General features: G+C 55.3%; 2 protein-coding genes across 7 annotated transcripts in view; both read right to left on the bottom strand.

Moving 5' to 3' along the window:
- Positions 1–2476: 2476 nt before the first annotated feature.
- MTG2 (mitochondrial ribosome associated GTPase 2) lies at positions 2477–17487 on the bottom strand. Of its 3 annotated transcripts, none has more exons than XM_086702638.1 (7): positions 17370–17487; positions 9179–9369; positions 7121–7268; positions 6114–6229; positions 5172–5390; positions 4909–5047; positions 2477–4316 (listed from the first exon to the last, which is right to left on the bottom strand). In XM_086702638.1, the coding sequence occupies exons 2-7, from the start codon at positions 9362–9364 to the stop codon at positions 3922–3924; spliced, it is 1203 nt and encodes a 400-aa protein (XP_086558764.1). In that variant the 5' UTR covers positions 9365–9369; positions 17370–17487; the 3' UTR covers positions 2477–3921. The 3 variants fall into 3 exon arrangements, with proteins under 3 accessions (XP_086558764.1, XP_086558767.1, XP_086558765.1); XM_086702641.1 differs by lacking the exon at positions 17370–17487 and adding an exon at positions 16819–17161; XM_086702639.1 differs by lacking the exon at positions 17370–17487 and adding an exon at positions 16813–16939.
- Positions 17488–18573: 1086 nt separating this feature from the next.
- Positions 18574–27223, bottom strand: part of SS18L1 (SS18L1 subunit of BAF chromatin remodeling complex) — a 29713-nt gene continuing 21063 nt past the window's right edge. For all 4 annotated transcript variants that reach the window (XM_086702632.1, XM_086702634.1, XM_086702633.1 and 1 more), the window contains 3 exons: positions 25005–25124; positions 21979–22106; positions 18574–21432 (listed from right to left, as the gene is read on the bottom strand). In XM_086702632.1, the coding sequence (XP_086558758.1) occupies positions 21406–21432; positions 21979–22106; positions 25005–25124 (275 nt within the window). In that variant the 3' untranslated portion in view covers positions 18574–21405. The remainder of the gene's footprint in view (positions 21433–21978; positions 22107–25004; positions 25125–27223) is intronic.

Below are 27223 nucleotides of genomic sequence, written 5' to 3'. Positions count from 1 at the left end.
CTCCACGGAGTTCATCCCAGAGCAGCGGCTTCTCTGGTGTCTTTCCTGCTTTTCCTTCTCTTTGGAGGCTGTCGTAGATTCACACGCAATCGTAAGAGACAACGCGGACCCCATGCTCCTCACCCAGTTTCCCCGTGGGAGCCGCGTACAGGACCCACAGCGGGACCACAGCACAGGGGCCGCCTGCACTCGCGTGCGAGCGTGGGGCGGGTGCCTAGTTAACGTTCTCATCGCAGTCAAATACACAGAATCTCCCCTTTGACCTTAAGTGACACCAGGCACGGTCACGCTGTGCACCTGTCACTGCCGTCCAGCTCTACCCCTTCACCTTCCCAAACTGAGCTGTGCAACCCGAGAAACACGAAGTTCTAGGAGATTTTACCTAGACACACATACCGTCCTGGCACAGCGCACATCACAGGTGCCTGTTGTCAGAGAACCCCGTGGGGGCAGGAGTCGCTGCACAAGCCAGGTGGCTGCAGGAGCCGAGACAGGCTGACAAGGCCCACAGTGGGCCCCGCGGGGAGGCCTCCCCAATTTCACGGGGTACCTGGGGAAGGGCACGCGGACCACAGGGAGCGCTTAGTGTGGCCCAGAAACAGCTGGCGCGGGGGAGGGGCAGCGCGAGCGGCCAGGCCAGGGGAGGAGGGGCCTTTGCTCCAAGGGAGCAGGTGGCCCGGAGCGGGGAGGGAGGATCTGGGATGTGCAGGGGCCACACCACGCATGCTGCTGGCTGGAGAGAGGAGGGGACTGGCACCCTGCAAAACATACATGATGTCGAGGTAAAAAGGGGGCTATCCTGGCTTGACTGGCCGCTCCCCCGTTCATATACAGCAGAACCTCAGGATGTGACCTTATTTCGACTTGGAAATAGGTCCTTTGCAGATAGAATTAAAGATCTCAGAATGAGGTCGTCCTGGCTCAGCGTGGGCCCAAAGTCCAGTGACTGGTGTCCTCGTAGGATGAGGGGATGCACAGAGAAGCCACGTGACCGTGGAGGCAGACCGGAGGGGCATGGTGCGAGCCCAGGACCCCTGGGGGAGACAGGATCCCCCGACGCCTCCCGAGGGGGCACTGCCCTGCCCGCACCGTGATGCTGGACTTGGGGCCTCCAGAGCTGGGACGGAATGAGGTTCTCGTTGTAAGCCCCCAGCGTATGGACTTTGTCACGGGAACCAACTCTCCCCGTCACGTCCCTGGCCTGCTCCCCTCTCAGGAGGGCACTCGTGTCTGGGTGGAGCAGGTCTGCTGTGGCGCTGCAGGGCCACAGGGAGGGCCTCCGGGCCCCACCACACCTGGGCTGCCTGCCAAGGAGCCTGAGGCCGTTGGCCCCAGATAGCTGAGCTGGGCGCATAGGAGAGATCAGGGTCTCGAGGCGCCCGGATGGAGAAGCCCCATCCCCAGCTCACTCTGCACCTGAGCTACACACCGACATGGACCCCAGCCCCACATTCCTGGCTTGAACCCACAGTGTGGCCCGGACCCTGTGCGGACAGTGTGGACAGCGTGTTTTTGCCTCACCCGGGCCTGGGGAGCTGCAGGCTGGAGGCCTGTCGGTCCCCACCCTACATTCTGCAGGTTAGGACAGGTCACCGGTCAGCCCGGGCTAAAGGCAGGGACAGAGTCACCTCTAGCAGGACAGGACGGGACAGGACAGGCAGCACAAAGCTGTGGTCATCTGCGGTTACCCTCGCATCTCAGGGCAGGTGGCCGACCTCCCCGTCCTCCTCCTGGAACTGCCATGTCCACTCGCACCCACCAGGCTGGGAAAGGCGTGGGGGACAGACAGGCCTCTGCAAAGACAAAGGGAGGGCAGCCAGCTTCCCCAGAGGCCAGCAGAGCAGGGCCACCTCTTGGGGTCGGGTGGGGACAGAGCTGAGGGCAGGGGTGCTGAAGGCACCCTCAGGAGCCATGCCGGAGCCTGGAGATTTGTTCTTTGGAGCAAGTGGGTGCAGGCGCTCTGGAAGTGGGGGTGCCAGGCCTTAGGGCCAAAAGTGAGCGGATTTGGGGAGCGCAGCATCCTGAGGCTCAGGCCCCTGTCGTCACAGCCACTTCCAGAAAGGCCATGAGGAACCAAGTGACAGCCACCTCGACGGGAGGGACTGCAGCAAGGGGCAGAGCCTGGGGGGCAGCCTGCACAGGCCACATGGGAACCGCAGGCGGAGAGCACGGGAGAGGGAATCCTCAGGGCAGAGGGGGACCGGGGGCTAGAGCATCTGGGGAAAGAACCGACAGGGAGGGACAGGGGTTAGTTAGGACAGACAAGGGCAAGTGGCCCAAAGCAGAGGTAAGCTCCAAGGAAAGGATGGGCCACACAGAGGGCTGGACGCCTTGTGTAGGTCCCAGACGGCACGCATCTCCCCTATCCACAATCATGAGAGGTGGCCCTGGTGTGGGGCTGGCACGGGAGGGGGATGGCACCGGGGCCTTGGCCACTCAGCGAGCCCTCCCGCCAACCACGTGCCTTTACGAGATATATTTTTCTTAAACGTCCGTTTATTTTGAGAGTGTGTGCACATAGAAAGGGGAGGGCCAGAAACAGAAGGAGAGAGAACCTCGAGCAGGCTCCTTGCTGTCAGTGCAGAGTCCGATGCTGGGCTCGATCTCGTGACTGTGAGATCGTGGCCTGAGCTGAGATCAAGTCAGATGCTCAAACCCATTGAGCCACCCAGGCGCCCCTCAAGATATTTTCAAACTAAAAGAAACTTAAATGTACCTAACATCGGACACCATTCCTTTCTTCGTTCCATAAATATTTATCAGAGCGTCTTCTGGGTCAGGCCCTGAGGCTGCCGGGGGCCCGGCCGAGAGCAGAGCAGACGCGGGGAGGCAGCCAGTGTCGCCCCTGTGCAGAGTACCGCGTGCCGGGGCCCAGCCAGAGATGAAAGGCCTTGATAATTAATGCCGCTCTACGAAAGCCTTTGTGGTGGCCCCAGAGAGAGCAAAGAGATCGCAAAACCCATCTGTGTTTCCAGAACACAAGGACCTCGGAAATTATCAGACATTAAAATAAAGCTGCAGGCCAAGGACTCTGGTTCCAGCGCAGATGTGACGGAAGTTCAGAACGGAGCTGCTCCTGAGGGCTCAGGTCAAGTTTATCATCTGAGGGGGCGCCCGGAACCCAGCCCCCCAGGTCCAGCAGCCGGCGGCGGGGACCCCCGTGGCTAGTCCCCACAGGATCCAGGGCCCCCTGCTCCCCATCCACTTTGTCCCTAAAGGGTCCTCAGGGCCGTGCCCCAAGCGTCAGACTTTATCTGGGGGGAACACAAGTCTGAGCCCTGAGTTAATAAGCCGCACGCGGCCGGGAGCCAGCCGCGTCCCCGGGTCGGATATTGGGTGCATTCAGTCGTGACGCAAGCGGCTCCGCGCAGCACAGCTCCGTCTGGGAACAACCGGGGAGGCGTCGCCCTTCCTGCTGCTCTCAGACGGGGGCATTCGAGAAGAGCCTCGCGCCTGCAGGCGCACCCGGTCCCCGCGCCCTCCTGTCCCCTCCTAGGGAGTGCGGGCCTCGGGGGCGGCTGCCGGCACTGACGGTTCCGGTGTGGGGGCTCCTGGGCCCGCGCCTCCCGCTCGGGCCCGGGGTGCGGTTTTCCGCTCAGCTCATCCAAGTTCGGGCCGCTCGGCCGCATGTGACGGCCACGGGGTCCTCGCCGATGAGGGCACCGAGCGACACGCATGAGACCCCCTCCGCCCGCCGGCGGGTACGGGAGGCGCGGAGTCTGCCGGAGGGGCGGAGGGGGAGCCCCGGAGGGCGCGGCACCAACGCTGCCGTTTCTTCGCAAGCGACTCTCGTCTCTGCGCCGAGCGGGGGGGGGGGGGGGGGGGGGGGGGGGGGGGGGAGGGGGGGGAGGGGGAGGGGGGGGGGGGGGGGAGGGGGGGGAGGGGGAGGGGGGAGGGGGGGAGGGGGGGGATGGGGGGCGCCTACCACCTGAGCGGCTGGCGGCCGCGCTGCAGCTCGGTGGCCACGTGCTGGCGGTGGAGCTCCTGCAGACGCAGCAGCAGCGCCTCCACGTTCTCCCCGGTGGCCGCCGACAGGGCGACGGCGCTCGGGCCCAGGCGCGCCCGCAGCCGGGGCACGGCAGCCCTGGCCTCGGGGAGGTCGACCTTATTTGCCACGACCACGTGGGGTCGCTGGGACAGGCCGGCCTCGTGCTGCTCCAGCTCCCACTTCAGGTCCTCAAGCTGAGTCCACGGCTCTGGCTCCGAGAGATCCACCACGAACAGGAGGAAGCGGCAGCGCTCGATGTGCCTGAGGAAGGCGCTCCCCAGGCCCCTGTTCCGGTGCGCGCCCCGGACGATGCCCGGGATGTCCGCCACTGCAGGGGGAGACAGAGCAAGGGGGCTGCCTCCGGATTTCCCGCCGGAGCGACCCATCGGGCCTGCTGCCGTCCCGGGCACCGTGGCTCTGAGCTGCCAGAGGCTGAGGTATGCGGGGACAGGCTGGTGGGGGGGGGGGGGGGGGGCGGCGCCCGGTAAGGAACAGTGAACACACGCCAGCCTCTGGCTGTAAAAATGATTCAGAAAAGGGGAAAACGGCCTCCTGTAAACTGTTAGGAACCGGATTGCTGACAAATTATTATAGAGCACTCTGCAGATGCAAAGTGCTATGCGAGTAACGTGAGCGGCGGGCTCACTGCGTTTAATGGGCACCTTCCCTCCAGGGGAAAAAGTTTTCTTCCCTCGAAATGGCACGGGGAAAGCTCTGAGGTCACGTGTCACCTCCGCGACAAATGCCGAGGGGGGAGGCAGGCCTTCCTCGGGCCCGAAAGGAGCACACGACTCTCGAGTGCACTTTGACAGGGGCTGCAGCAAGGCCGCATCTGGGGGGGCGGCTCTGAAGGCCGACAGAAGCACGGCTCCGAAGGACACTGTCTACACCCAACCTCGGAGAGGACTATGAAGTTCCACCTGCTATCTGTTGGTGATCGTCACAGCGAACAATCCCAACGTGGGGCTTTAAGGTGGTGAACGGGTAGGACGCCACGGCAGGCCTCGCGTTCGAAATGGCCCGGAGAAGCGAGGACTTCCCGGCATTGGGGAACCCAACCTGGAAGAGAGGCAGAGATGGGGCGTCACCGCGGGGCGCCTGTGGCAGCACCGGGGACAGAGCGTCTATCGGTCGGCAGTGCCCACACCCCCTCCTCCTGCCTGGGGCCCCACACGATACTCACCATCCCGGCGTGGGCCACCGTCTGGAGCTCCAGGAAGAGGACACGTTCCTGACCGGGCTGCCCGGGGGTACAGGTCACCGGTGCACGGTTGTCATTGGCCAGGAAAAAGCGGTTGCCTTTTCCTCCCGCACCTCCCCGAGCGGCGACGTACTCCGCGCCCGGGCGGGACAGGTCAGCCACGACTTCACTGCCCTCCTTCACTAAGGTGCCCACAGGGACCTGAAAATAATGAAGCACTTGCGGGGCTGGAGGGCAGAAACGTTGAGTGGACCAGACCCCATGCATCTGTCCGTGTCTAGAAGAGGGGGGTGTAGCAGAGGGAGGGAGCACCACTAGGTCCCCCTTCACAGAGCTACGAAGCACCAAGAGAAAAGTCCCGACCTTCACAGGGACTTTATGGGGCTGTCATAATCCCTGCACGGCATTCAGATGGCTTCTTCAGTGTTTCTAAAACATTAGGGTGGATGGAAGCATCCGGAAAACACTGGGATAATCTGAGAGAGAGATGGCCTGGGTCAGGACAGAGGAAGAGCGGACCCCTGGAGTCCCGCTATTTAAAAAAAAAAAAAAAAATTTTTTTTAACGTTTATTTATTTTTGAGACAGAGAGAGACAGAGCATGAACGGGGGAGGGTCAGAGAGAGGCAGACACAGAATCCGAAACAGGCTCCAGGCTCCGAGCTTATTAGCACAGAGCCCGACGCAGGGCTCGAACTCATGGACTGTGAGATCATGACCTGAGCCGAAGTCGGCCGCTCAACCGACTGAGCCACCCAGGCGCCCCTGGAGTCCCACTTTTTAAATACAATAATTTTGTGATTTTTGAGAACGGGTCATACACACGTGTGAGATAAAATTAGGACCAAGTCTCGGTCTCGGGCAGCTGTGTGTCCGAGCCAAGGGGACCCCTGTGAGGCACCCCCCGAGGCCACGACAGGCTTACCCGGATGTAGAGGACAGCGCCGCCTCGCCCGGAGCAGTTCTTCCGGCCGCCGGCTTGCCCGTGGAAACCCTGGTACCGCGACAACACAGAGGACAGCGACTTGACTTGCTGGTCAGCTACAAGTCAGAGCAACGACCTTCACCATTGTTGGCTTAAAAGCAGAATTCTCTGCACACTGTCCACTTCCTCTGGTTGGGTTTAAGGACATTAAGAATGCTCGCGCACGGAAACATGGAATGAAGTCATGGCACAAGTTACCGAGCGAGCAATGGGATATTTTAATTTTTTTTTTTAAACATTTCTTTCTTTTTGAGAGACAGAGTGCGAGCAGGGGAGGGGCAGAGAGAGATGGAGACACAGAATCGGAAGCAGGCTCCAGGCTCTGAGCTGTCAGCACAGAGCCCGATGTAGGGCTTGAATTCACGAACCGTGAGATCATGACCTGAGCCGAAGTTGGACGCCCAACCGACTGAGCCACCCAGGCGCCCCGCAATGTGACATTTTAAAAAGCTAAATTCTCACTTCCTTTCAAAAAAATACAATTTCTGAAAATTCAAAATCACCTATAATACCATCATCGATGTAAAAATAGTTCCACTTTCGGGTTTGCCTGGGCGGCTCCGTCAGTTAAGTGTCTGACCCTTGGTATCGGCTCAGGTCACGATCTCAAGGGTTCATGAGCTCGAGCCCCACAATGTGGTCAACGCAGCCCACAGCCTCCCGGCACGTACCGAGACAGCAACACCGACCTTGTTGTTACGTGCTGGACTAGAACGCTATACTCCCTGAGAGTAAACGCACTTTGTACCTCCTCAAATTTAGAAAAATCCACCACTGAAGTTGGTTCAGGGGCATTAAGTACGGACACACATATAATTTAATAAAAATGATGTCCACACGTCAACATTTGAATTCAAATTCCCACGCGGATAAGAAGCTGGAGACGCTCCGCCCCAAAGAGGAGCAGACACCCCGATCCTTCCCACACGGCCCCTGGGGACACGTGCCTTTCAGGATGACATGGCCACCGTCACCTCCATCACCACCGTCGGGGCCTCCGAACTCCTTCCGGGGCTCACTGTGGAAACAGCTCACCCCATCGCCTCCACATCCCCCTCGGATGAGCACTCGGCGATGGTCCACAAAATGCCTCTTCTGCAGAGAGCACAGCGAGCCGGCTCGTTACTCCCTCCGCGATCCTCGCGAGGACCAGGCAGCCATGTGGAATGTGCCTTTTGTATCTATGACAGGTTTTAAGACTAGAGGTAAATGACGCTAAGGTTACTAATCTCGCCTCCAGTGCAAAAATAGGAAAAGGTTCCCACGAGCCCCGACTACTTGTAGGCCCACGTCAGTCAAGGCACATGTAAAAAGTGGTCAGCACAGAACTCAGTTGGATAACAAAGTCAACATTCCCGAACTAAAGAAAATGAGAGTTGTTTAGAGAACATTCCTTAAACAAAGCATCTTTCCATGTTTTTTCAAATAGAAATACGTTACTGAAATAACAGGTCTTTACTAATGGAAAGACACCATAATGAATGCGAGAGTCCTTGGTGGATTACCAGGCTTCTAACTTTAAAGAAAGAATGTTTTCTGCAGCCCAACTGAAAAGGGCTTATGTTTATTTATTTTTTAATTTTTTAAAAAAAATCTTTATTTTTGAGAGAGAGAGACAGAGAGAGAGAGAGAGACAGAGTGCGAGTGGGGGAGAAAGAGAGAGAGGGAGACACAGAATCTGAAGCAGGCTCCAGGCTGTCAGCACAGAGCCCGACACGGGGCTCGAACTCAAGGACTGCAAGATCATGGAGTGAGCTGATGTCGGACACTTGACCGACTGAGCCACCCAGGCGCCCCTGAAGAGGGCTTAGGTTTAAATGTAGCAATACAAACAGAACTCCTGACCTGAGAGTAAGTGTTGCTCTAGGCCCCTAAGGGAGGCACAATCTAAGAGAAGAACTAGAACTAACTAACTAGGTTCACATTTGATAAACATTAGCTCATCCTGGCCAGCTCTCCAAGGTGCCAGGGCACAGCGCCGGTGTCCCACTAGCGGGGAACCTGCCGCCCTCCTGCACGCGTGTGCGGGTGGACGCAGCCATCCACAAGGCCCCTCCACCAGGACCCAGGGCATCTGCATTTCTGTCCGCTACTGCATAAGCAGATCTTTTTTTTTTTTTTTTTTTTAATACCCAAGTATTTTAAGATTCTCTGGCACCACCACGTGGAAAAACCACGAATTACTATTTCAAAAACTTTGCTGTAGGCCAACATAATCAAGATCAACGTGATGGGAAAAAAGCACAACTGATGAACATTCTAGGGAAAATAAAACTTAGATTCAATTTGTACATTCAGCTACGACCATGCAAAGCTGAGGTATGTGGTAAGTTGTCCAGAGAAAACACTGTTGGCCCAGGTGATGCTTATCTGCCCACACCCCTTTAGGAGGAAACAAAGTGGGTCGTAAGCACCTATCTTCTTAAATTTAATCAAAGGTCATTCACGTTCTTAGTAGGTCTTGAATTTAGAACAAAAACCAGGTAAGGCTTAAAGAAGTATAAAGCTAAAGGCATGCCCCTTCCCCCCCCAGATGTTTTAAACGAAGAACTACTCGTACATACTTAAGAACGTACCTAGTACACACGTCCCAGGGGCGCCTGGGGGCCCAGTCTATGGAGCGTCCGACTCTCGACTCCGGCTCAGGTACTGAGCTCACGGTGGAGGCGGTTTGAGCCCCACGTCGGGCTCCGTGCTGGCCTGCCTGGAATTCTCTCTCCCTCTCTCTGCCCCTCCCCTGTTAGTGTGCACCCTCCCTCCCGGCTGCAGGGAAGGAGCACGGCGCTCCGGCAGCACCCACGCGCCTTCCCCGCTCTTCGTAGTTTCCACGAGCGCAGGACTCGGCGCACACAGACCTTCTTTCCATCTCATCGTGTTCAAGGTGCCACATGTGTAGCATCACACACATCAGAATGAATGAACAGGAAAATGAGATCTCAAAACAGTGTGCCTTGCTTCTGAGAGAGGGAACTGCAGGCAACCTCCTTCAAGGTCAGAAATCTCACCAGCTTCTTCTCGGAGAGCGGTTTCTTTCCGGGGGGCTCCTGGTGCTTGGAGAGGTCCGCACAGCTGGCCGAGAGCAGCCTGGGGGGAGCGTGCCACGGGAGCTGGCCGGGTGCGACCCGAGTCCAGCGCCCCACGCCCCCAAACACGGTCCGCGGTCCTACTGAGAGAAGCCTCGAAGGCACCATGGCTCCTTAACAAAAATCAAATTGGCAAAATCAGACGCCTGGTTTAAACCTGCAAACCGAGGGGCGCCCGGGTGGCTCAGTCGGTTAAGCATCCGACTCTTGATTTCGGTCATGATCTCATAGTTGTGGGATGGAGCCCCAAGTCGGGTTCTGAGCGGACAGAGCGGAGCCTGCTTGGGACTCTCTCTCTCAAAATAAATAAACTTAAAAAAAAAAAAAAAAACAAAAACCCACAACCCTGCAAACTGAAACTAAAGAAAAGGCCTGTGCACAGCAGTTATCTCCACATGTGGTTTTGAAACACGTAAACAAACTCGCTAACAGGACTGTCTTCCATCACCACTGTCAGCTCCGAGCCAGGAAGGGTCACCTGCCCTTCTCAGCCTCTGTCTTACTTGGAGCAAGATGTGTGTACAAAGGATTTAAATTGTTAAACCTCCCGCAGCACTGGATGCACTCCTCTACAGGTTATCAAATATCTGCTCGGTGAGAACATTAAGAAGAAAACCTGAGCCTCAAATAAAAAGTTCTTAAAACACCCAGGGGTGGCTCAGTCAGTTGGTTTCAGCTCAGGTCACGGTGTCACGGTTTGTGGGATCGAGCCCTACGTCAGCACGGGGTCTGCTTGGGATTCTATCTTCCTGCCCCTTCCCCACTTGTGTGTGCACCCTCTCAAAATAAATATTAAAAAATATAATAAAACACTCAATTACTCAAATATTAGTGGGTTATCCTGTGCAGTTCAAAAATAGCCAAACTGGACCAGTGAGAATACGGGCTATGGAGCGTGGTGGTTATGCCCCCAGACTGGAAGCAAATGTCCCCTCTGCCCCTTGTCCCCAGTGTGGACCCGGAAGCACTCTTCCCTGTGCGGCCTCACTCTGTGCATCTGTCAGTGGGACGGGGCTGGCAGGACAGGCCAAGTTAATCCCCGTGAACAGGCTGCCCACGTGCATGCTCAGTGTGAGCCACCTGTCCATAACTGGGGGCTGCTCACACCCTTACCAGTGCCCACACATCCGTAGGTGCCAAGGCCACATGTGAGGCTGCCTGGGACCTGGCCCTCTAGGGGTGACAGCCCCTTCTCCCTTTGCTGTGAGGGCCTGATACCCACCCACTCTCAGATGTCCCTGATGCGTGGGCACGTGTGCGCCACGTAAAAGAAAACTCAGAAAGCTTTCCTCCCGTTTCTAAGTATGAAATATATACGCAAATAGGAAAAGAAATGTACACGTAATGTTTAAAATATAATTAGAGGGGCACCTGGGGGGCTCAGTCGGTTAAGCATCCGACTTCGGCTCAGGTCATGATCTCACAGCTCGTGGGTTCTAGCCCCGCGTCGGGCTGTGCTGACAGCTCAGAGCCTGGAGCCTGCTTGGGATCCTGTGTCTTCCTCTCTCTCTGCCCCTCCCCTGTTCACGGTCTCAAAACTAAATAAATATTAAAAAAAAAAAAAAAATTAGAAAGCCACCAAGTGTGTAACACAGCAGGAGAAGAGACAGAATTTGCTTGGACCTTAGAAGCCCCTCCCGTGAGCCTCCAGCTCCACATTCGGGCTCCGCAGGGAAGGGATACATTCTTTGTAGGAATTCTTCTCCTAGCAAGGCACTGAAGAGTTTTGCTTCTCATTTGGAAACTGTCACAGTCATGGAAAAGGCAGAGTCGGGGGTGAAGGACCCTTTCCTTCCTGAATCGCCTGCGGGGAAGCTGCCGACCTGACGCCCCACACCCCGGATCACCCCACGCGTGCTACCCGTGGAGCCGGCGTCCCCCGCGAGCAGGCCGCCAGCCACACGCACGGCCCTCCCTTCAGCCTCCCTAGCCTGGGACGCTCCTCAGCCTCGCCTTGGCTCTCGTGCCAGTGACGCTTCGAGGCCACGGGCCAGGTGTCCTGCAGCAGGTGTGTGTCCCCCGTCTGACTGACGTCCCCTCCCCTCGTGACAAGAATGTCACACAAGCCCCGCAGAGGGCCAGGTCTCCTTGGTCCTTTCCCGATGCGCTCTGAGCTCCAGCCCTCTGGGGTCCCTGCCGGCTTCCCCCTCGTCATTAGCTCCCCATTTATTCACCGTCATGGGCTCGTGCTTTTCTGTTTTAGTGAGCTACACTTGGATATGCATGCGTTTACTTATTTATGATTTATTTACGTATTTATTGATCTACCTACATACCTATCGTGTTCAAACGGTCCCCAGTTCGGCCAGTGGCGGCCCATCCATCTTTGAGGACTTCCCTGCTTCCGGGTACAAAACGTTCTGGGCTCACTGCGTATTCTCCCTGGACGACCCTGAGATCAGCCTTTACTCAAGAAGCCCCAGTTGCTGTGAGTGGAGAACAGGATCCAGAAGCCCCTGTGCCCGCTGGGCAGGCTGGGGTTTCGCAGCTTGCGGGCTCTCAGGGGGCACCCGGAGGGCAGACGAAGGTACGCACACCCACACACCCACCTGTGCATCGCTGCTACGCCTGTCCACCCACAGCTAGCGAGCAGCGTCTGTCCAAATCCAGGAATTCACACCTACGTGCCCAGTTGCACACCGCAGGACGCACACTCATTTCCTCTTTCTGTCTCGACAACTCCATTCTCTGACTGCCACGTCCCCGCTTCCAGCGTCCTGGACATGTCTGTTCACTGGCTCAATCCTCATGGCAGCCAAACCCTCCCCTCCTCCACCCCCCATGCTGGGCTGAACCCCAACCCCCCCCGCCCCGGGGATACCCTCCTGTTACCTTTCTGTAAGTGCATACTGTTTTTACAAGGAACTTTTATTTGGGAATGATTTTAGACTTACAAGAAAAAGGTGAAAGATACTCCCACATACCTCTTGGCCGGTCTCCCCTAACGTTGGCGTCTTACGTGACCGGGATACGTTTGCCAAAACTAAAAACCCAACTTGGGTTAAACTCCAGGTGGCGTTCGGAGGGCACCGGTTTTTCCACCAACAGCTCCTTCTCTTTTCCAGGGCCAGAGCCAGGGTCCCACACCTCGTGAAGCCATCCTGGAGTGCTACCTTTAAGGCAAGGGCTGTCCGCCCGGCATCACGGGCCCAGCAAGAACGCCCTTCGGGAGGGGAGATCAGACGAGACGGTCTCAGACGGTGAAAAAGCATCTCTGCAAGAGATGCTCGAGAGTTCCTGAGGTGAAGGAAAACGGCGCTAGAGGGACACCCAGATCTTCGGCAACGGGAGGCGGCAACAGAAAAGGTAAATGAGTTACGAGCACAGCCAATTTTCCTGGGAAGATCAGACACGTAAGGTCACAGCAAGACTTACTTATAACACCGTCCAGTGGGTTTTCAATGCAGGCAAAGGTCCTACACCTGACGGCGTCAGATCGCGGGGAGATGAAAGGGACCGTGGGGGGCAAGAGGCCCGCACCAGCCTCAGCGCCGAACAGGCGAGGACAGGCTGGGCATGTGCACCGTGTCCCCCAGAGCCGCCGCTGACACGCAACACAGAGACGGCCCGAGAGCCAACCGACAGGGACAGGGGACGCTTCAAAACGCGCCAACGGTTCAGAAGAACAGGGCTAACGGAAACAGAGAGGACACACAGAAAATAAACAATAGAAGAGTTTAGTTTAACCTAACCAGACGCGTAACTGAGGTAAGACAGACGTCCAGAAACAGCATCACCGGACGCGAGGGAAGACATCTGATAGTGACCCAAGGGCACCGAGCCGCTACAGATGTGCACAAGGACAACTTCAAAACACGTGAAGCAAAATCTGAAAGAACTGAAGCGGGAAACAGACCGCTGCACAGCCATCGTGGGGAATTTTAATACTGCTCTCGCTCTCTCAGGAAGTGATAAAAAGAAAAAAAAAGTAGCTGAAGAGAAAACAAGCAAACAACCGAAAACAGCGACGAAGATGCAGAAAATCTGAGCGATCTTATCAACAGGGTCGATCTGACATGCACAGAGCAGTTCATCCAACGACTACAGAGCAGACGCTATTTTCAGGCGTCTGGAACACTCACTAGACAGACCATCGGACGGGACGCAAAGCGTGAAGCATTGATGCAAGAGGATGGAAACCACGGAGGGTGTGGTGTGTTCTCTGGCTACAAGAAGAGCGAAGTCAGTAAGCATACAGTACTAAGGAAACCCCGATTACCCGGAAGTTATACGGCACGCTTCCATTTTGAAAGGAACGGCAAGGACAGCACAACGTGCCCAGTTCAGGGGACCCTCGGGGCTCTGCGTGCTCACCCTGGCAAAGAAGAACAATCTAAAACCAGCTAAGATCAAGAAACCACAAAGTGCAAAGTGGAAGGAAGGAAATAATAAAGAGTAGAAATAAACCCTAGCAGACGACAGAAAAACACCACAGCCACTGAAAAGATACACTGAAAAGATTCATGGCGCTAACAAAGCTCTCATCAGACTGATCAAGAGTGAACGCAGATCCCCAATGTCAGGAATTTAAAAGGGGTTCTCAGTACCAACTGTCCAGATACGAAAAGGGTAAGAGAATGCTATGAACAAGTTTTTGCCAGCAAATTCAGCAACTTACATGAAATGGACAATTTTTGAAAAATGCAACTTACCCAACTAATACAACAAGTAGAAAATCTAAATAGCTCTGTGTCTACTAAAAAAAGTTAAACTGCTCATAAGAAACATCCCCCAAAAGACTCTAGACTCAGACGATCTTACTGGGAGATTCTAAAGAACATTCAAGGAAGACATAACAGCAATCTTACAGAAACTTTCTCAGAAAAAGGAAGTGAGATCACTACCTAACTCATTTTACAAGGCCAGTGAAACTCTAGTACCAAAGCCTCATATTACAGAGAAAATTACAGTCCAACATCCCTCATGAACACAGACACAAAGAATCCCTAACAACACAGGGTCCAGTTGAGTCTACCGCGTACCAGGGCCAAGCGGGATGACTCCTGGAACACAGGCTTTATTAGCAGTTACAACCCCACCCCCCTTCCCCACTGGCAATCACACACACCTGACCCAAGTCAACAGCCATTTGTGATCAGGAAAAGGAAACGCTGCAGCAAATGAGGAACGGGAGGGTACATCTCCAAGCTGACAAAGGGCATCTGGCCCACGCGGCCATCACACGGGATGGAGAAAGACTGGACTGTTACCCACGATGGAGAAAAAGCCGCTATGCTCACCACTGCTACGCAACACTGTGTTTCAAACACTGCAATAAAGAATTAAAACAAAACAAAAAAGGAGAGGTGACAGCACAGAAGATACGATTGTTTCCACAGAGAGTCCCAGGAAAACCTATAAAACAATGACTAAAATTAGTAAAACGATTAACCAAGTTTGCAGATTACAAGGTTAACGCACAAAAACCAACTGTACTCATACACTAGCGGCAAACAACTGGAAAATGAAGAAAACAGTCTCATCCACGGTAGCGCCATACATAAAAAGTGCCTAGAAATAAGCGTTAACTATCAACATTCAAGACGTCTACCGCGCTGCAAAATACTGAGCTGAGTATTTTTAGGGATCGCCTTATCTGGGCCTCACAACTACTCTGTAAGCAAAGTACTTTCAGTCCCCCGACTGGCAGATGAAGAGGGAAAGTGGCTCACCCGAGGTCTGAGTGGTCAGGCGGCAGCGGCGGAGCGAGGAAACTGGTAAAGGGACAAGTCCTCCAGCATTGCTACCAGCACATCCACGGCAAAGCCCGCTGCAGGGCTGTACCGTGCACCCAGCCCCGGCCGACACCAGGTACAGGGCACCGGTGACACGAAACCCGGAGACCTGTGGCAGAGAAGGTCATCGGCTACAGGGCCAGCCAGAGACCTGCGCTCTGAATCTTGCCTACTGGGCTTACTTCCTCCTTCCGGCCCGTCCAGCGCCGGGTGGAAAAGCCTGCTGATTGCATGCCTGAGTGACAGGGCTTCCCTCGATAAGTAACAAATTCAACTTTGTTTCACACTGCTGTTTGCTGTTTTCCTTCTAATGCCATCCCTGCACCGCCCAATGAGCCAACCACATGGGGCTATTCAACTTAAATTAGTTAAAAATTTAAAAACGGGGCACCTGGGTGGCCTGGTCAGCTGCGTATCCGACTTTGACTCAGATCACGATCTCACCCTTTGTGAGTTCAAGTCCTGCATCGGGCTCCGTGCTGACGGCGCAGAACCGGCTTCAGATCCTCTGTCCCCGTCTCTGCCCCTCCTTTGCTCTCTCTCAAAAACATTTAAAATAAATAAATAAAAATGTAAAAATACTGTCCCTCAGTTACACAAGGCACATTTCAAGTGCTGACAGCCACGTGTGGTCAGCGGGCCCCATACTGGACATCCCACTTCCACTATTACAGAGAGTCCTTCTGGAGAGTGTTGGTCTCTACTGTGGGAACTCAGGAAGTGAGCTCAGATCCCTCCTGGGAGCATCTGTCTACTGGGCCCGTTCAGCAGGTAAAGGCCAGACAGTGATGAAACTCAGGGTCCAGAGTCCAGTGGATGTTATGATTACAGGATGGGGCTTTTACAATTGCTGGAAAGGTACTCAGCACATGGCAAGGGCTCCACTTTATTATTTCTTTAATATTTACTTTTTTTTTTTTTAATTTTTTTTTTCAACGTTTATTTATTTTTGGGACAGAGAGAGACAGAGCATGAATGGCGGAGGGGCAGAGAGAGAGGGAGACACAGAATCGGAAACAGGCTCCAGGCTCTGAGCCATCAGCCCAGAGCCTGATGCGGGGCTCGAACTCCCAGACCGCGAGATCGTGACCTGGCTGAAGTCGGACGCTTAACCGACTGCGCCACCCAGGCGCCCCTTTAATATTTACTTTTGAGAGAGAAAGAGAGCGCGCACGCTGCAGGGTAGGAGGAGAGACAGAAAGGGAGACACAGAATCTGAAGCAGGCTCCAGGCTCTGAGCTACCAGCACAGAGCCGGACGTGGGGCTGGAACCCAGGAGTCTTGAGATCATGACCTGAGCCAAAGTCGGACGATCAACCGACTGAGCCACCCAGGTGTCCCTCCAGTTTGTTTAAAAAAAAATTTTTTTTTAAACGTTTATTTATTTTTGAGACAGAGAGAGACAGAGCATGAACGGGGGAGGGGCAGAGAAAGAGGGAGACACAGAATCGGAAGAAGGCTCCAGGTTCTGAGCCATCAGCCCAGAGCCGGACGCGGGGCTCGAACTCACGGACTGTGAGATCGTGACCTGAGCCGAAGTCGGCCGCCCAACCCAGCCATCCAGGCGCCCCTCCAGTTTGTTTCTTAAATTACTTATTATTGTTTTCCTTCAAGTAGGCTCCCCGTCCAACGTGGGGCTATGAACTCCCCACCCCAGATCAAGAGTCGGATCCTCTACCGACCAACCGAGCCAGCAGGGCCTTGGACACTACTACTTCGCCCTATAAAGCGTTAAGCTCAGTTGTACTGCTGCGCAGAAGTTATTCTTTGCCAGGAACCTCTTCTAAACCTTCTACAGCAATTTCAAAATTCATTCCTTACAACCACCTAAGAGCGTGCGTGCTGTTTGCAGAGCCGGCCTGGAGGCACTTGCTCTCCCTGCCGTCGAGGAAGCTGGTTCCGGGCCGCTCCCGTCTGGTTCTGGTGGCGGCACCCTCCCCACTAAATCCTCTGGGTCCAGGGGCAAAAGCAACTCCACCGTCGCAGCTCCAGGTCGGCGTCCCGACTGTACGGTCTCCGCACACGTTCGCTCCTCGACGGCGCCGTGGCAGTGCCGCCCGCCCCGGACCCGGGAGCACGCCTGCTCGGGGGCCGCAGAGACACCCGCCACACCGGGAGCGCCCGGCGCGGGAAAGCGGGGCAGAGAGCCGCGTTTGCTGCAGCGCTCCGTCTACACGCGCTCCGACATGTTTCGCAGGACGTGTGAGCGCTCGCGCCCTTTCGCGCGGCCGTGCGTCCCCGGCGGTTACGCAGACACGCACGGAAGGACGCGGGGGCGCCCGGGACCCAAGGCCGCTCTCACAAGGCGTGCCCGCCGTCGCCGTCCCCGCGCCCCCGTCCCCCGGGCCGCCCCGACGCCCGCCAGCGCCCGCACTCACCGCTCCTGGACACGTCACTTCCGGGGCCGGACCCGGGCTGTCAGATCACTTCCGGAGCCGGACCCGCCCCCGGCAGGCTGCGCCTGCGCAGGGCCTGCCCAGCGAGCGTGAGCGGAAGATAGGACCCACTCCGGCCCACGTCCTTGGGCTCAGTCCGCGTTGGCTGTGTCGCGGTTGGAGGGGCCCCGGCTGGCGGGCACCCGGCCACTGCGTCAGACACCCGGAGCCCCGTCCGACTGACGCGGGTCATCCCCATCAGAGACCCGCCTCCTCCGTCAGGCACCGGCTGCCCCCTTCGGACAGACATCTGTTTTCCCCGTCATGCAGACATCTGCCTCCGCCTTCAGATGCCGGCCACCCCCATCAGAGACCCGTCTCCCCCGTCAGACACCTGCCTCCCCCGACAGCCACGGGCCGCTCCTGTTAGACCCCTGCCTCCCCCGTCAGACCCCTGTCTCCCCCATCAGACACCCGGTGCCCCTGTCAGACACCGGCCTCCCCCGCGAGGCACCGGCTGCCCCCATCAGACACTCCCCCACCCCGGTCAGGCACCGGCCACCCCCATCAGAGACCTGTTGCCCTGCTCACCCACCCACCTCCCTCTTCAGACACCAGCCGCCCCCATCAGACATCTGCCTCCCCCGACAGCCACGCCCCCCCTCTACCCCTCCCCCCCCCCCTTCCCCGGGACACCTGGCACTCCTGTCCGGCACTGGCTTCCCGGGTCAGACATCTGCCTCCCTCTTCAGACACTGGCTGCCCCCATCAGACACTGCCGCCCCGTCCAACTGATGGCTGTCTGCCTCAGAGACCTGCCTCCCCCATCAGACACCCGCTGCCTCTATCAGGCACTGGCTTCCCCAGTCAGACATCTGCCTGCCTCCCTCTTCAGACACTGGCTGCCCATCAGACACCATCGCCCCGTCCAACTGACGTCAGCAGTCTGCATCAGAGATCCACCTCCCCCACCAGACACCAGCCTCCCCCGTCAGACACCCGCTGCCCCTGTCAGACACCTGCCGCCCCCAACGGCCATGGGCCGCTCCTGCCGGACAGACACTTGCCTCCCTCATCAGACACCAGCTAGCCGGGTCAGACGCCTGTCTCCCGTCAGACAGCTGCCTCCCCCGGCAGTTACCCACCGCCCCTCCCCCATGACCAGGTGCTGGTCCACTGGGTCCGAACACAGAGAGAAACTGCCCTGTTAGGGTGGTTTTGAAGAACCAGTTTATTCATACATTACACCAAATCATAGGCAATTTATACGCACCAAACTCCCGACTGGAAAAAACTGAACTGACAGGATGTTTTTCAGAAAATGTACCGTGCTCACAAATAAGACGAATTTGACCTGTTCCGTTACTAGAAATGAAGTAACAGCGCAACAAATCGAAAGGGGAACAGAAGCATCTTCCTCCTGTGCGGCTCTGAACAGACGCCCGCACTCAGACCACCTGTTCCCGCAAACACCGGCGGCCCTGAGGCTTGGGCCCTCGCAGCCCAGCGGTCCTGAGGCTGCCCCCCCCCCCCCGGAACCTTCCAGCAGCCCAGGTCCCCACCAGCCAGGGGTTGCACGGCAAACTCTAACGGGGGTGAGGTTCTGCGTGCCGCTGTGTTCGCGTGCGCTTCTGGACGCTGCGGGCGTCTCTCGGGTCCGAGACCTGCTGTGGCTCGGGGACAATTGGGAGGAAGAGTGAGCATCACGTTCCAAGCGTCCTTTGCATCGTCACTGGCCTTCTGTGGAAGGAGTCATAAAAAACAAAGCACCATCGACCACACTGCACGAACAACTCACTTTAGCCTAAGCTTTGCAAACATGTTACAGAAGAGAAGATGTAATAGGTTTAATGAAACAGAACTGCTGGCACCACCCCTTCCCCACAACAGCACATAAAAACGGACGAGACGTTAAATAAACATTCTGTTATTAATCATTAAATATATTAATACCCCAAATCATGTATAAATTAGGAAATAAATGTACAAACTATTTCACAAAGTGCTTTTTAAAATATATACACAACATTCAAGCAATTCTTAATGTAAGACATTTCAGATTGAAGTTCTGGGATAAGTGTAAGTGTCCTTTCCTTTCAAAAAGTATTAATACAGCACTTAAAAAACACACACACACATAAAAGGCATATGCGCAGATTGGCAAGGAAGAAAAATGAAACCACTTTCACAGTTATCTAAAATGTGTAACGTTTTCAGTGGGAAATTTTAGTTCCCGATGGAGTTTGCAAATTAGTTCTATGAAAACTGTCAGGGAAGAACAGGACAAAATCGAGGGAGACACCTCCCTAAATGAAATTACTAATGTCTGTGTCGTTTAGCAACTAAGAACTCTCTTTCAGTAATTTAATAGAGTACGTATCTTTAAGCCCTTACCAGCGTTAAGAGTTTTTAAAACCCATATGCCTATAAAATAGACACTCCTATCCCAATGTACGTGTGATTCTGTCCCCACAGAAGAGGGGCAATATGCTAGAACAGGACTGGTACTCATCTGGGGCAATCTTTAATCTGCACCTCAGTTCTTTCTTCATCTGTAAAATGGGAGCAGTAATTGCCTCCGTATTTCCCAGTGTGGACTGTCACGATTCATTCAAGCAACAAAACAAAAGAAAACAAAACAAAAACAGCATAAAATGCCTTGTAAACTGTAAGCCATTCAACACCTCTGGATGAAGGACTATTGTAGACTTCTAAAACGCGAAACTTATCAATTTAAAAACACCATCTTCAGTAGACCTGGTATGTAAAGAATTGGATATTTTCTTGAATTTTCTTGGTTGTTCTTGGAAGTATGTCAGCATTTATCCAAATATGTTTTTAAAGTACTCACATGGATACTATTATCCAGGTAAAAGCTGACAGAATGTTTGTATTACTAATTAGTGAAACAGAGGTTTCCTTTTACTATGCTTTTCCAAGTAAGCTGTGTATAATGCTTGAGAACTTAAATGGGATTTGATGTTCTAGGAATGTAAAATTTACTCAAATTTCCCTACATAAATCCTTTTCCTTGGGAAGAACACAGTCAAATTTGTGGGGTTCTTTTTGAAAATAAGGTGTGAGTTTCAGATATCTCTAAAAGAAAAGGAACACTTGCTTAGAGACCTGGATAAGCAGGTCCTGGAAGAAAAGAATATAAAAGAAAATACTTGCCAACCGTTTGGAAATTTTGGTATAAATATTTTAAATTCTCAATTCGGAATAGGGCAATATCAAATATCCAAATCCCAGAACTGACCGTCAGATAAATAAGGGCCAAGGCCAGTCATTTTAAAGAACTACCCCCTCTCCTTCCCTGGGTCAGGCTAATCGTACGTTTATCTGGAATACACTCGTTGATCCCTCTTTACTCTTTATACAAAAACATAAAACATTTTGGATAAACACAATTGGCGAGAGACACAGGGAGCGCACGAGCCTGGAAAGGGCTATTCGCAGCCTCCCCAGACGAAGCATGTTTATACTTTCCGCTGTGTACCAGAAACTGACCCAAAACACAGAAGATGCCCTCCCCTGCCATCGAGGCACAGGGAGAGGCTGCCACCCAGGGGCTGTGCGCGCGTGTCCGGCTGTGGTGCGGCCAGTGAAAGACAAGTTTACAACCCACATTACGACAACTGCGTGAGGAGGAGCAGACCCGAGGCCTGCTTACGTGAACACACGGACTATGGCATCTGGTAGATGTGTCCCATCGCTGGGCACAGAATACTCTGGTGACAACAGGACCCCTAAAGCTAGCTAGAAACATCAAGGGGGAGGGGGACAAAAGAGACAACCTCCCCGTCGTATGGACGTACAATACTATACACAGCACCGAATATGTCACACCATCAAAGCGCCGTCTCTCGCCAGCGGTGCACCCTTGGCATCGTACCCAGATGAAATGTGCACGCTTCACATGCAGACGCTGCGTGGGGCAGAGGGGCAGTCAAGAGGTCAGAGTTCACCAGAACTGCCACCGGCCCAACCATCCCCAGGGGACATGCCACCACAAGGCTCTACCAAGAACACTTGTCCCTTACTGCTGGTAATTTCCATACTGGCCCTGTAAGAGACCGAGACACGTGTTACACTTCCGTAGTTGAGACAGACCTCCCACCCCGCGCCCCGCAGCCCACACCCAGGACTAGGGACGGAAGCAGGGATGGGAAGCAGGCAAGCAAACAGCTCTCTGCCTAGATCTCGGGCGGGCAACACGATCGCTGGCTTTCTGAAGGCCGTCCATCCAAGCCTGCGGCCAATGATTTAGATCAGAGGGTCAGCGAGGCTCACCCTTACCAGCTGCCCCCCAGTAAGACCCCCCCAAGGGGCCAAGCTCCCACAGGTGACTGGTCAGCAGCAGGGCTGGCTACAAACTTGGGCTGGGACCCAGACGCAGAGCCACTCGGCCAGCCGTGTCTGACCGAGTGAGGGTATGCTATGCGTACAGTAATTCGCAAAAGCCTTAGCAGACCAGAGAAATCACATTCTGGAAGAGACCCTGGCCGCCAATTCCTTCCTCTCCTTATTCCTCACGACCATAAGAGAAACCTTTGTCACGTTTCCACAGACACGACGGATCTGCGCATCTGGAGGCATCCCCAAATCTTGCCTGCTCATAGCCATAAGGCCGCTGCTGCTGGGCGGACGGGCCCGTCTGAGATGCCCTGTAGCTTCCGTACTGCTGGCCTTGTCCTTGTTGGTACCCGGAGTACTGCGAGGCGGCTCCCTGGGCAGGCCCTGTGAGGATACACACCCGAGCCATGAGAACGACCCAACGCCCTCCCCAGCCCTCCGGAAGTGTCTGCCACACCGCTGGATCCAGCGGTGGAAGCTCAGCTGAGTGCTCGAGCAAGGCTGCCGTCGGCTCCTGCGCGGCCCCCCCGGCCGGGGCTAGCGGGCCGCTCCCCGGCGCACCTGCACCGGCTTCCCGGCAGCAGCGTGTCTGCCAGGGTGGTCGCCACAAACCCACGAGTTAAGCACCACAGCAGCTGTTGAAGACTCGCGTGCGAGAGGAAGGAGGTAGGCGTTCCCGTGGAAACTAAGGCAAAAGCTTTGGAAAGAACCGATAAAGGCCAAGGGGGCACCTGGGTGGCTCAGTCCGTTAAGCGCCAACTTCGGCTCGGGTCATGATCTCTCAGTTCGTGAGTTTGAACCCTGAGTCAGGCTCTGTGCTTTCAGCAGGGAGCCCGCTTTGGATCTTCGGTCTCTGCCCCTCTCCCCACTCGCATGTGCTCTCTCTCTCAAAGATAAACCCTTAACAAAAAAATAGATTTTAAGGCCAAATAATTTTTCAAAAAATTGTTATTTAGTCAGTCGTGGCTATAAAAGGTTGAACAAAAATCTTCAACTGGGGCTTACCTTCCTCACCGTGTGCCACGGTCACCTGTGAGCTCAGGAAGACACCTCACGCAAGGGCCCCGCCTGGCAGGTGATCCTGAGGTGCAGCGAAGGCCGAGTCCCGCGGCCTGGACGGGTTCCCTCAGGGAGGCACACGGTTTATGGAGGGGACGGGGCCCAGCTCTGGCTGGATGAGCGAGTGGGGGCTCCTGACTACAGTAAACGAAGACATTTCGGTACAGACGGAGGTTTTATAAAGACTCGCAGACTCACTCTTAAGGAGATAATCACCCACTCATTCAGGTGGCGAGGCCGGTTTTCACTGTATTTTATCTCATTGTATGTATTTATTTATTTAAATGTTTATTTTTGAGAGAGACAGAGCGTGAGCAGGGGAGGGCCAGAGAGACAAGGAGACACAGGATCTGAAGCAGGCTCCAGGCTCCGAGCTGTCAGCACAGAGCCTGACATGGGGCTCGAACTCACGAACTGCGAGATCATGACCTAAGCCTAAGTCGGACGCCCAACCAACGCAGCCACCCAGGTGCCCCTCACGGTGCATTTTACATACTGACGGTTTGCCGGGCCATCACGTGGTGGCCATGTCAGGCAGTGGTCCTCCTGTGACAGCAGCACCTGGGCTCTGGGGAGGGTGGTCCAGATGCGCCTTGGGAGCAGGCAGGGATCCTGGAAGAGCGTCGTGCGGCCTCGGGCTCTTGGCAGACATGACCCGCAGGCAAGAGGCCAGGCCTGCCCTGTTTCAGGTGTACCTGCCTCAGAGGCCGAGGCCCATAGAGGGCTGGGCAGATGGGCGGGCTATGCTCCCGGCAGGACGCTCTGCTGTGCCGGACGGCCTGACCTTGGGGAGACTCCGCTGACCTCCAGTGGACAGGGTGTCTCCCCTTTGTGGCTGCTGCAGCTCAAAAAGCCCACGTTTCTGTCCGACGGGCCTGGAGACCAATGCTTGCCGGCGGGCTCCAAGGCAGAGTGCCCCACCCGGGCCCCTTCGCCGTCTGGGGAACGCTTGTGGGGCGAGCAAAAGCTGACGAACGGGCGAGCCCCTCCGGGAGCTGCTGCGGGACTGACCCACACGTGGAGAGGCTCAGAAGATGCCCACGTGCCCCTGGCTCTCAGTCCCTAACAACGTTCTCTCGTCAGGGAACCAGAGCTCCTGTGAGACCTGGCTACGTCTAGGGCTAGTGCAGGGAGAGCATCACGGTCCCAGAGAATAAGGAAATGCTCAGAAACAAAAGGACGGGGACATGTCAAAGGGACTGGAAGAGCTCCCACGAGGCAAACTGGACATGCTGAACCAAACAGAGAAGTACTGGAATACAACCCAGCGTATAAAACTAATATCCACAGATACACACTAATAAATGATTAAAAGTGGAGTGCGCCTTACAGAGGAACTCCAAACAGTCTACGGTAGACAATCCCCCCCTTGAGTATGGGCTGGACTCAGGGGCTTGCTTCCAATGATTGGGGGAAGGAGAGGAAGATGGGACAGCTCGATGGCGGGGGCACCGGGTGGATGCCTCTAACCAAGCGACCACACCCAGCATCAGAGGCACATCACGTTGATGTGGGATGAGAAGTGTCTTTCGCCCCTGCGAGCTTTCCAAACCCCACAGCCCACGGTCATCCTGAGAAAAAGCTCAGACAAAGCTCACCAAGGCTGTCCAACAAAGCACCCGTCCAGTCTCCCTCACGACTGTCAAGGTCCAGAAAGACCGGGATTTCTGAGACTCTGTCCCAGCCTAAGGAGCCGTGAGACTCAATGTCCTGTGGGACTCCAGAGGGGTCCCAGGACGGAATAGGATACTGGGGGAAACCCCGTGAGATCTGGATAAGCCGGGAGTTCCGTCCACAGCAACGCGCCAGCGGAGTTTCTTAGTCGTGACGATCACGCTGTGCTCGGACGAGGTGAACAAGAGGGGAACTCTGTGCACTAGCCACACAGCTTCGCTGGAAATCTAAAACTATTCCAAAATGGGGCGCCTGGGAGGCTCAGCCGGTTGAGCGTCAGCCTTCGGCTCAGGTCGTGATCTCACGGATCATGGGTCCGAGCCCCACATTGGGCTCTCTGCTGACAGTGTGGAGCCTGCTTTGGATCCCACGTTCCCCTCGTTCTCTGCCCCTCCCCTGCTTGCGCTCTCTCTCTCAGAAATAAATAAAACATTAAAATATAGATAAAACTATTCCCGAATGAGTGTACTAAGTGTCACTGAACGAACAGCAGCGTTACCGCGTGTGGGGCCCGGGTTGGAAGGCATGCCCTCCCCCCGACCCCCTTACCGTAGCCCGGCTGCTGCCCGGGATAACTCTGCTGGTTGGGGTACTGCTGCTGGTACCCGGCCTGCTGCTGGGCTGCGCCCTGCTGGTACCCCGCCTGCTGCTGGCTGTACTGCGAGTTCCCTGTGGGGGGAAGGAGACACGCGGGTCATTCCCAGGGACAAAGGCAGCCCTTCCCGCCACTCAGGACGTGGACGCCTCGGAAAACCCTGGGCCACCTCGACTACCTCGGAATCTTCTCTTTCCCACAAATCTTTTACGACATTTTCTCTTCTTGTTTTAGAAGATTACGAATAAACACCCAAAACGAAAGTGAACCGAAAGCAAAGGTTAATGCAAGTGTTTTGGGTTGAACCGTGTCCCCCCAAAAGGTACGTTGGAGTCCTTACCCACACACCTGTGCACGTGGTCTTATCTGGAATTAGGGTCTCTGCACATGTGATCAGTGAGGGGCAGGCTGGCTGGACTAGAATGAGCCCTAATCCAATGACGGGTGCTGTCGTAAGAGGGAGTGTGGACACAGACGCAGGGAGAGCCATGTGCTGACAGCAGCGTGGAGTGACATGCCTACGAGCAAGGACACCCAGGACGGCCGGAGCCACCGCAAGCGGGGACGGAGGCCGGGGACACACCCCGCGTCGGCTCTCGGACCCCTGGCCCGTTTCGGCAGCACCTGGTCACGGCGGTCCTGGGCCACCACGACAGCCAGAGGCGGCGAGTTGGGACAGTCCATCCCAGCAGCCGCTCAGCTGTGGTGCCGGTTGTGGGAAGGACAAAGCACGAGGACTCGCACAGGCAACTGAACGCACTGCTGCCGATGCAGCCACACGGCGGCCAGTGGGGAGGAAACGGAGAAACTCTAACGGTCTTGGGCGGAGAATCAGTACCGGTCAGTGAGCCTTCGGAATGTTCTACACACGTCCCCCTCCCTTGCTGTCTCTTCTCACCGGTAAGGTGTGTGGGACGGGGCCGCGGGCCAGAGTGGGTCCCAAGCAGGCTACACGGACTACCCCACGTGCTTCCTGTGACACTGGGAGGGGGACACCACCACACCCCCATTTCACACACGGGGCACAGAGAAGGGAGATTCAGAGACGGTCGCTCCTGTGGCTGATGGGAGACGCTGAGGTGAGCGGCAGCTCTAAGGCTGTGTCTCCACGCGGCTCGGAAGGAGCCCTGATGTTTCGGGACACCTTCGGCATGGAGGCGCACGTCCGCGGTGCTGGCTCAGATCCACATTGGGTTTTTCCCTTGACGTTAGGAAATCAGTGCCACAGAGCATTTTTTTTAAGGCAGATATATACTTGTATATATGTATATTTTTTTAACGTTTTTTTCTTTATTCTTGAGACAGAGAGAGAGCGTGAACAGGGGAGGGGCAGAGAGAAAGGGAGACAGAATCTGAAACAGGCTCCAGGCTCCGAACTGTCAGCACAGAGCCCGACATGGGGCTCGAAATCACGGACCACGAGATCATGAGCTGAGCTGAACTCGGATGCTCAACCGACTGAGCCACCCAGGCACCCCAAATACCTATATATTTTTAAACGTTTATTTATTTAACTAATCTACGCCCGACGTGGGGCTCGAAGTCACAGCCCCGAGATCATGAGCTGCACGCTCCCCCGACCGAGCCGGCCTGTATGTTTTTATCTTCACGTTGGTAAAGTCCAAGCACTATTTCAGATTCACTTTTTCTGTTTTTCAGAGAAAATGCCTTAACTCTCATTTTCAAGATTTACCAGGCAGTGTCCACGCTAAAAGCCTCGTTGCAGAAGGAAGCTTGCAGTGAGAAAAGTGAGGGTCCCAGTGAGCGCCTCGCCGGACGTGGGCCGAGAGTTAGATGCAAATCTTCCTAGAGCCTTCCCGCCGCAGGGTCTCCAGAGCTGCCCGTTCAGATTCAGGCTGGAGACGAAATTCCATTCACGGGTCTCCGGATGCTTTTATAAAAAGACCAGCATAGGGGCGCCTGGGTGGCTCAGTCGGTTGAGCGTCCGACTTCAGCTCAGGTCACGATCTCGCGGTCCGTGAGTTCGAGCCCCGCGTCGGGCTCTGGGCTGATGGCTCAGAGCCTGGAGCCTGCTTCCGATTCTGTGTCTCCTTCTCTCTCTGCCCCTCCCCCATTCATGCTCTGTCTCTCTCTGTCTCAAAAATAAATAAAAATGTTTAAAAAAAAAAAATTAAAAAAAAAAAGACCAGCATAAGTGTGGTTCTGTCGTGTT

Source organism: Puma concolor, chromosome A3 (assembly GCF_028749965.1).
Source record: "Puma concolor isolate L17-30 chromosome A3, mPumCon1.1.hap2, whole genome shotgun sequence".
Taxonomy (NCBI): domain Eukaryota; kingdom Metazoa; phylum Chordata; class Mammalia; order Carnivora; family Felidae; genus Puma; species Puma concolor.
The sequence above is the reverse complement of the archived record's forward strand: the minus strand, read 5'-3'. Positions and strand labels throughout refer to the sequence as shown.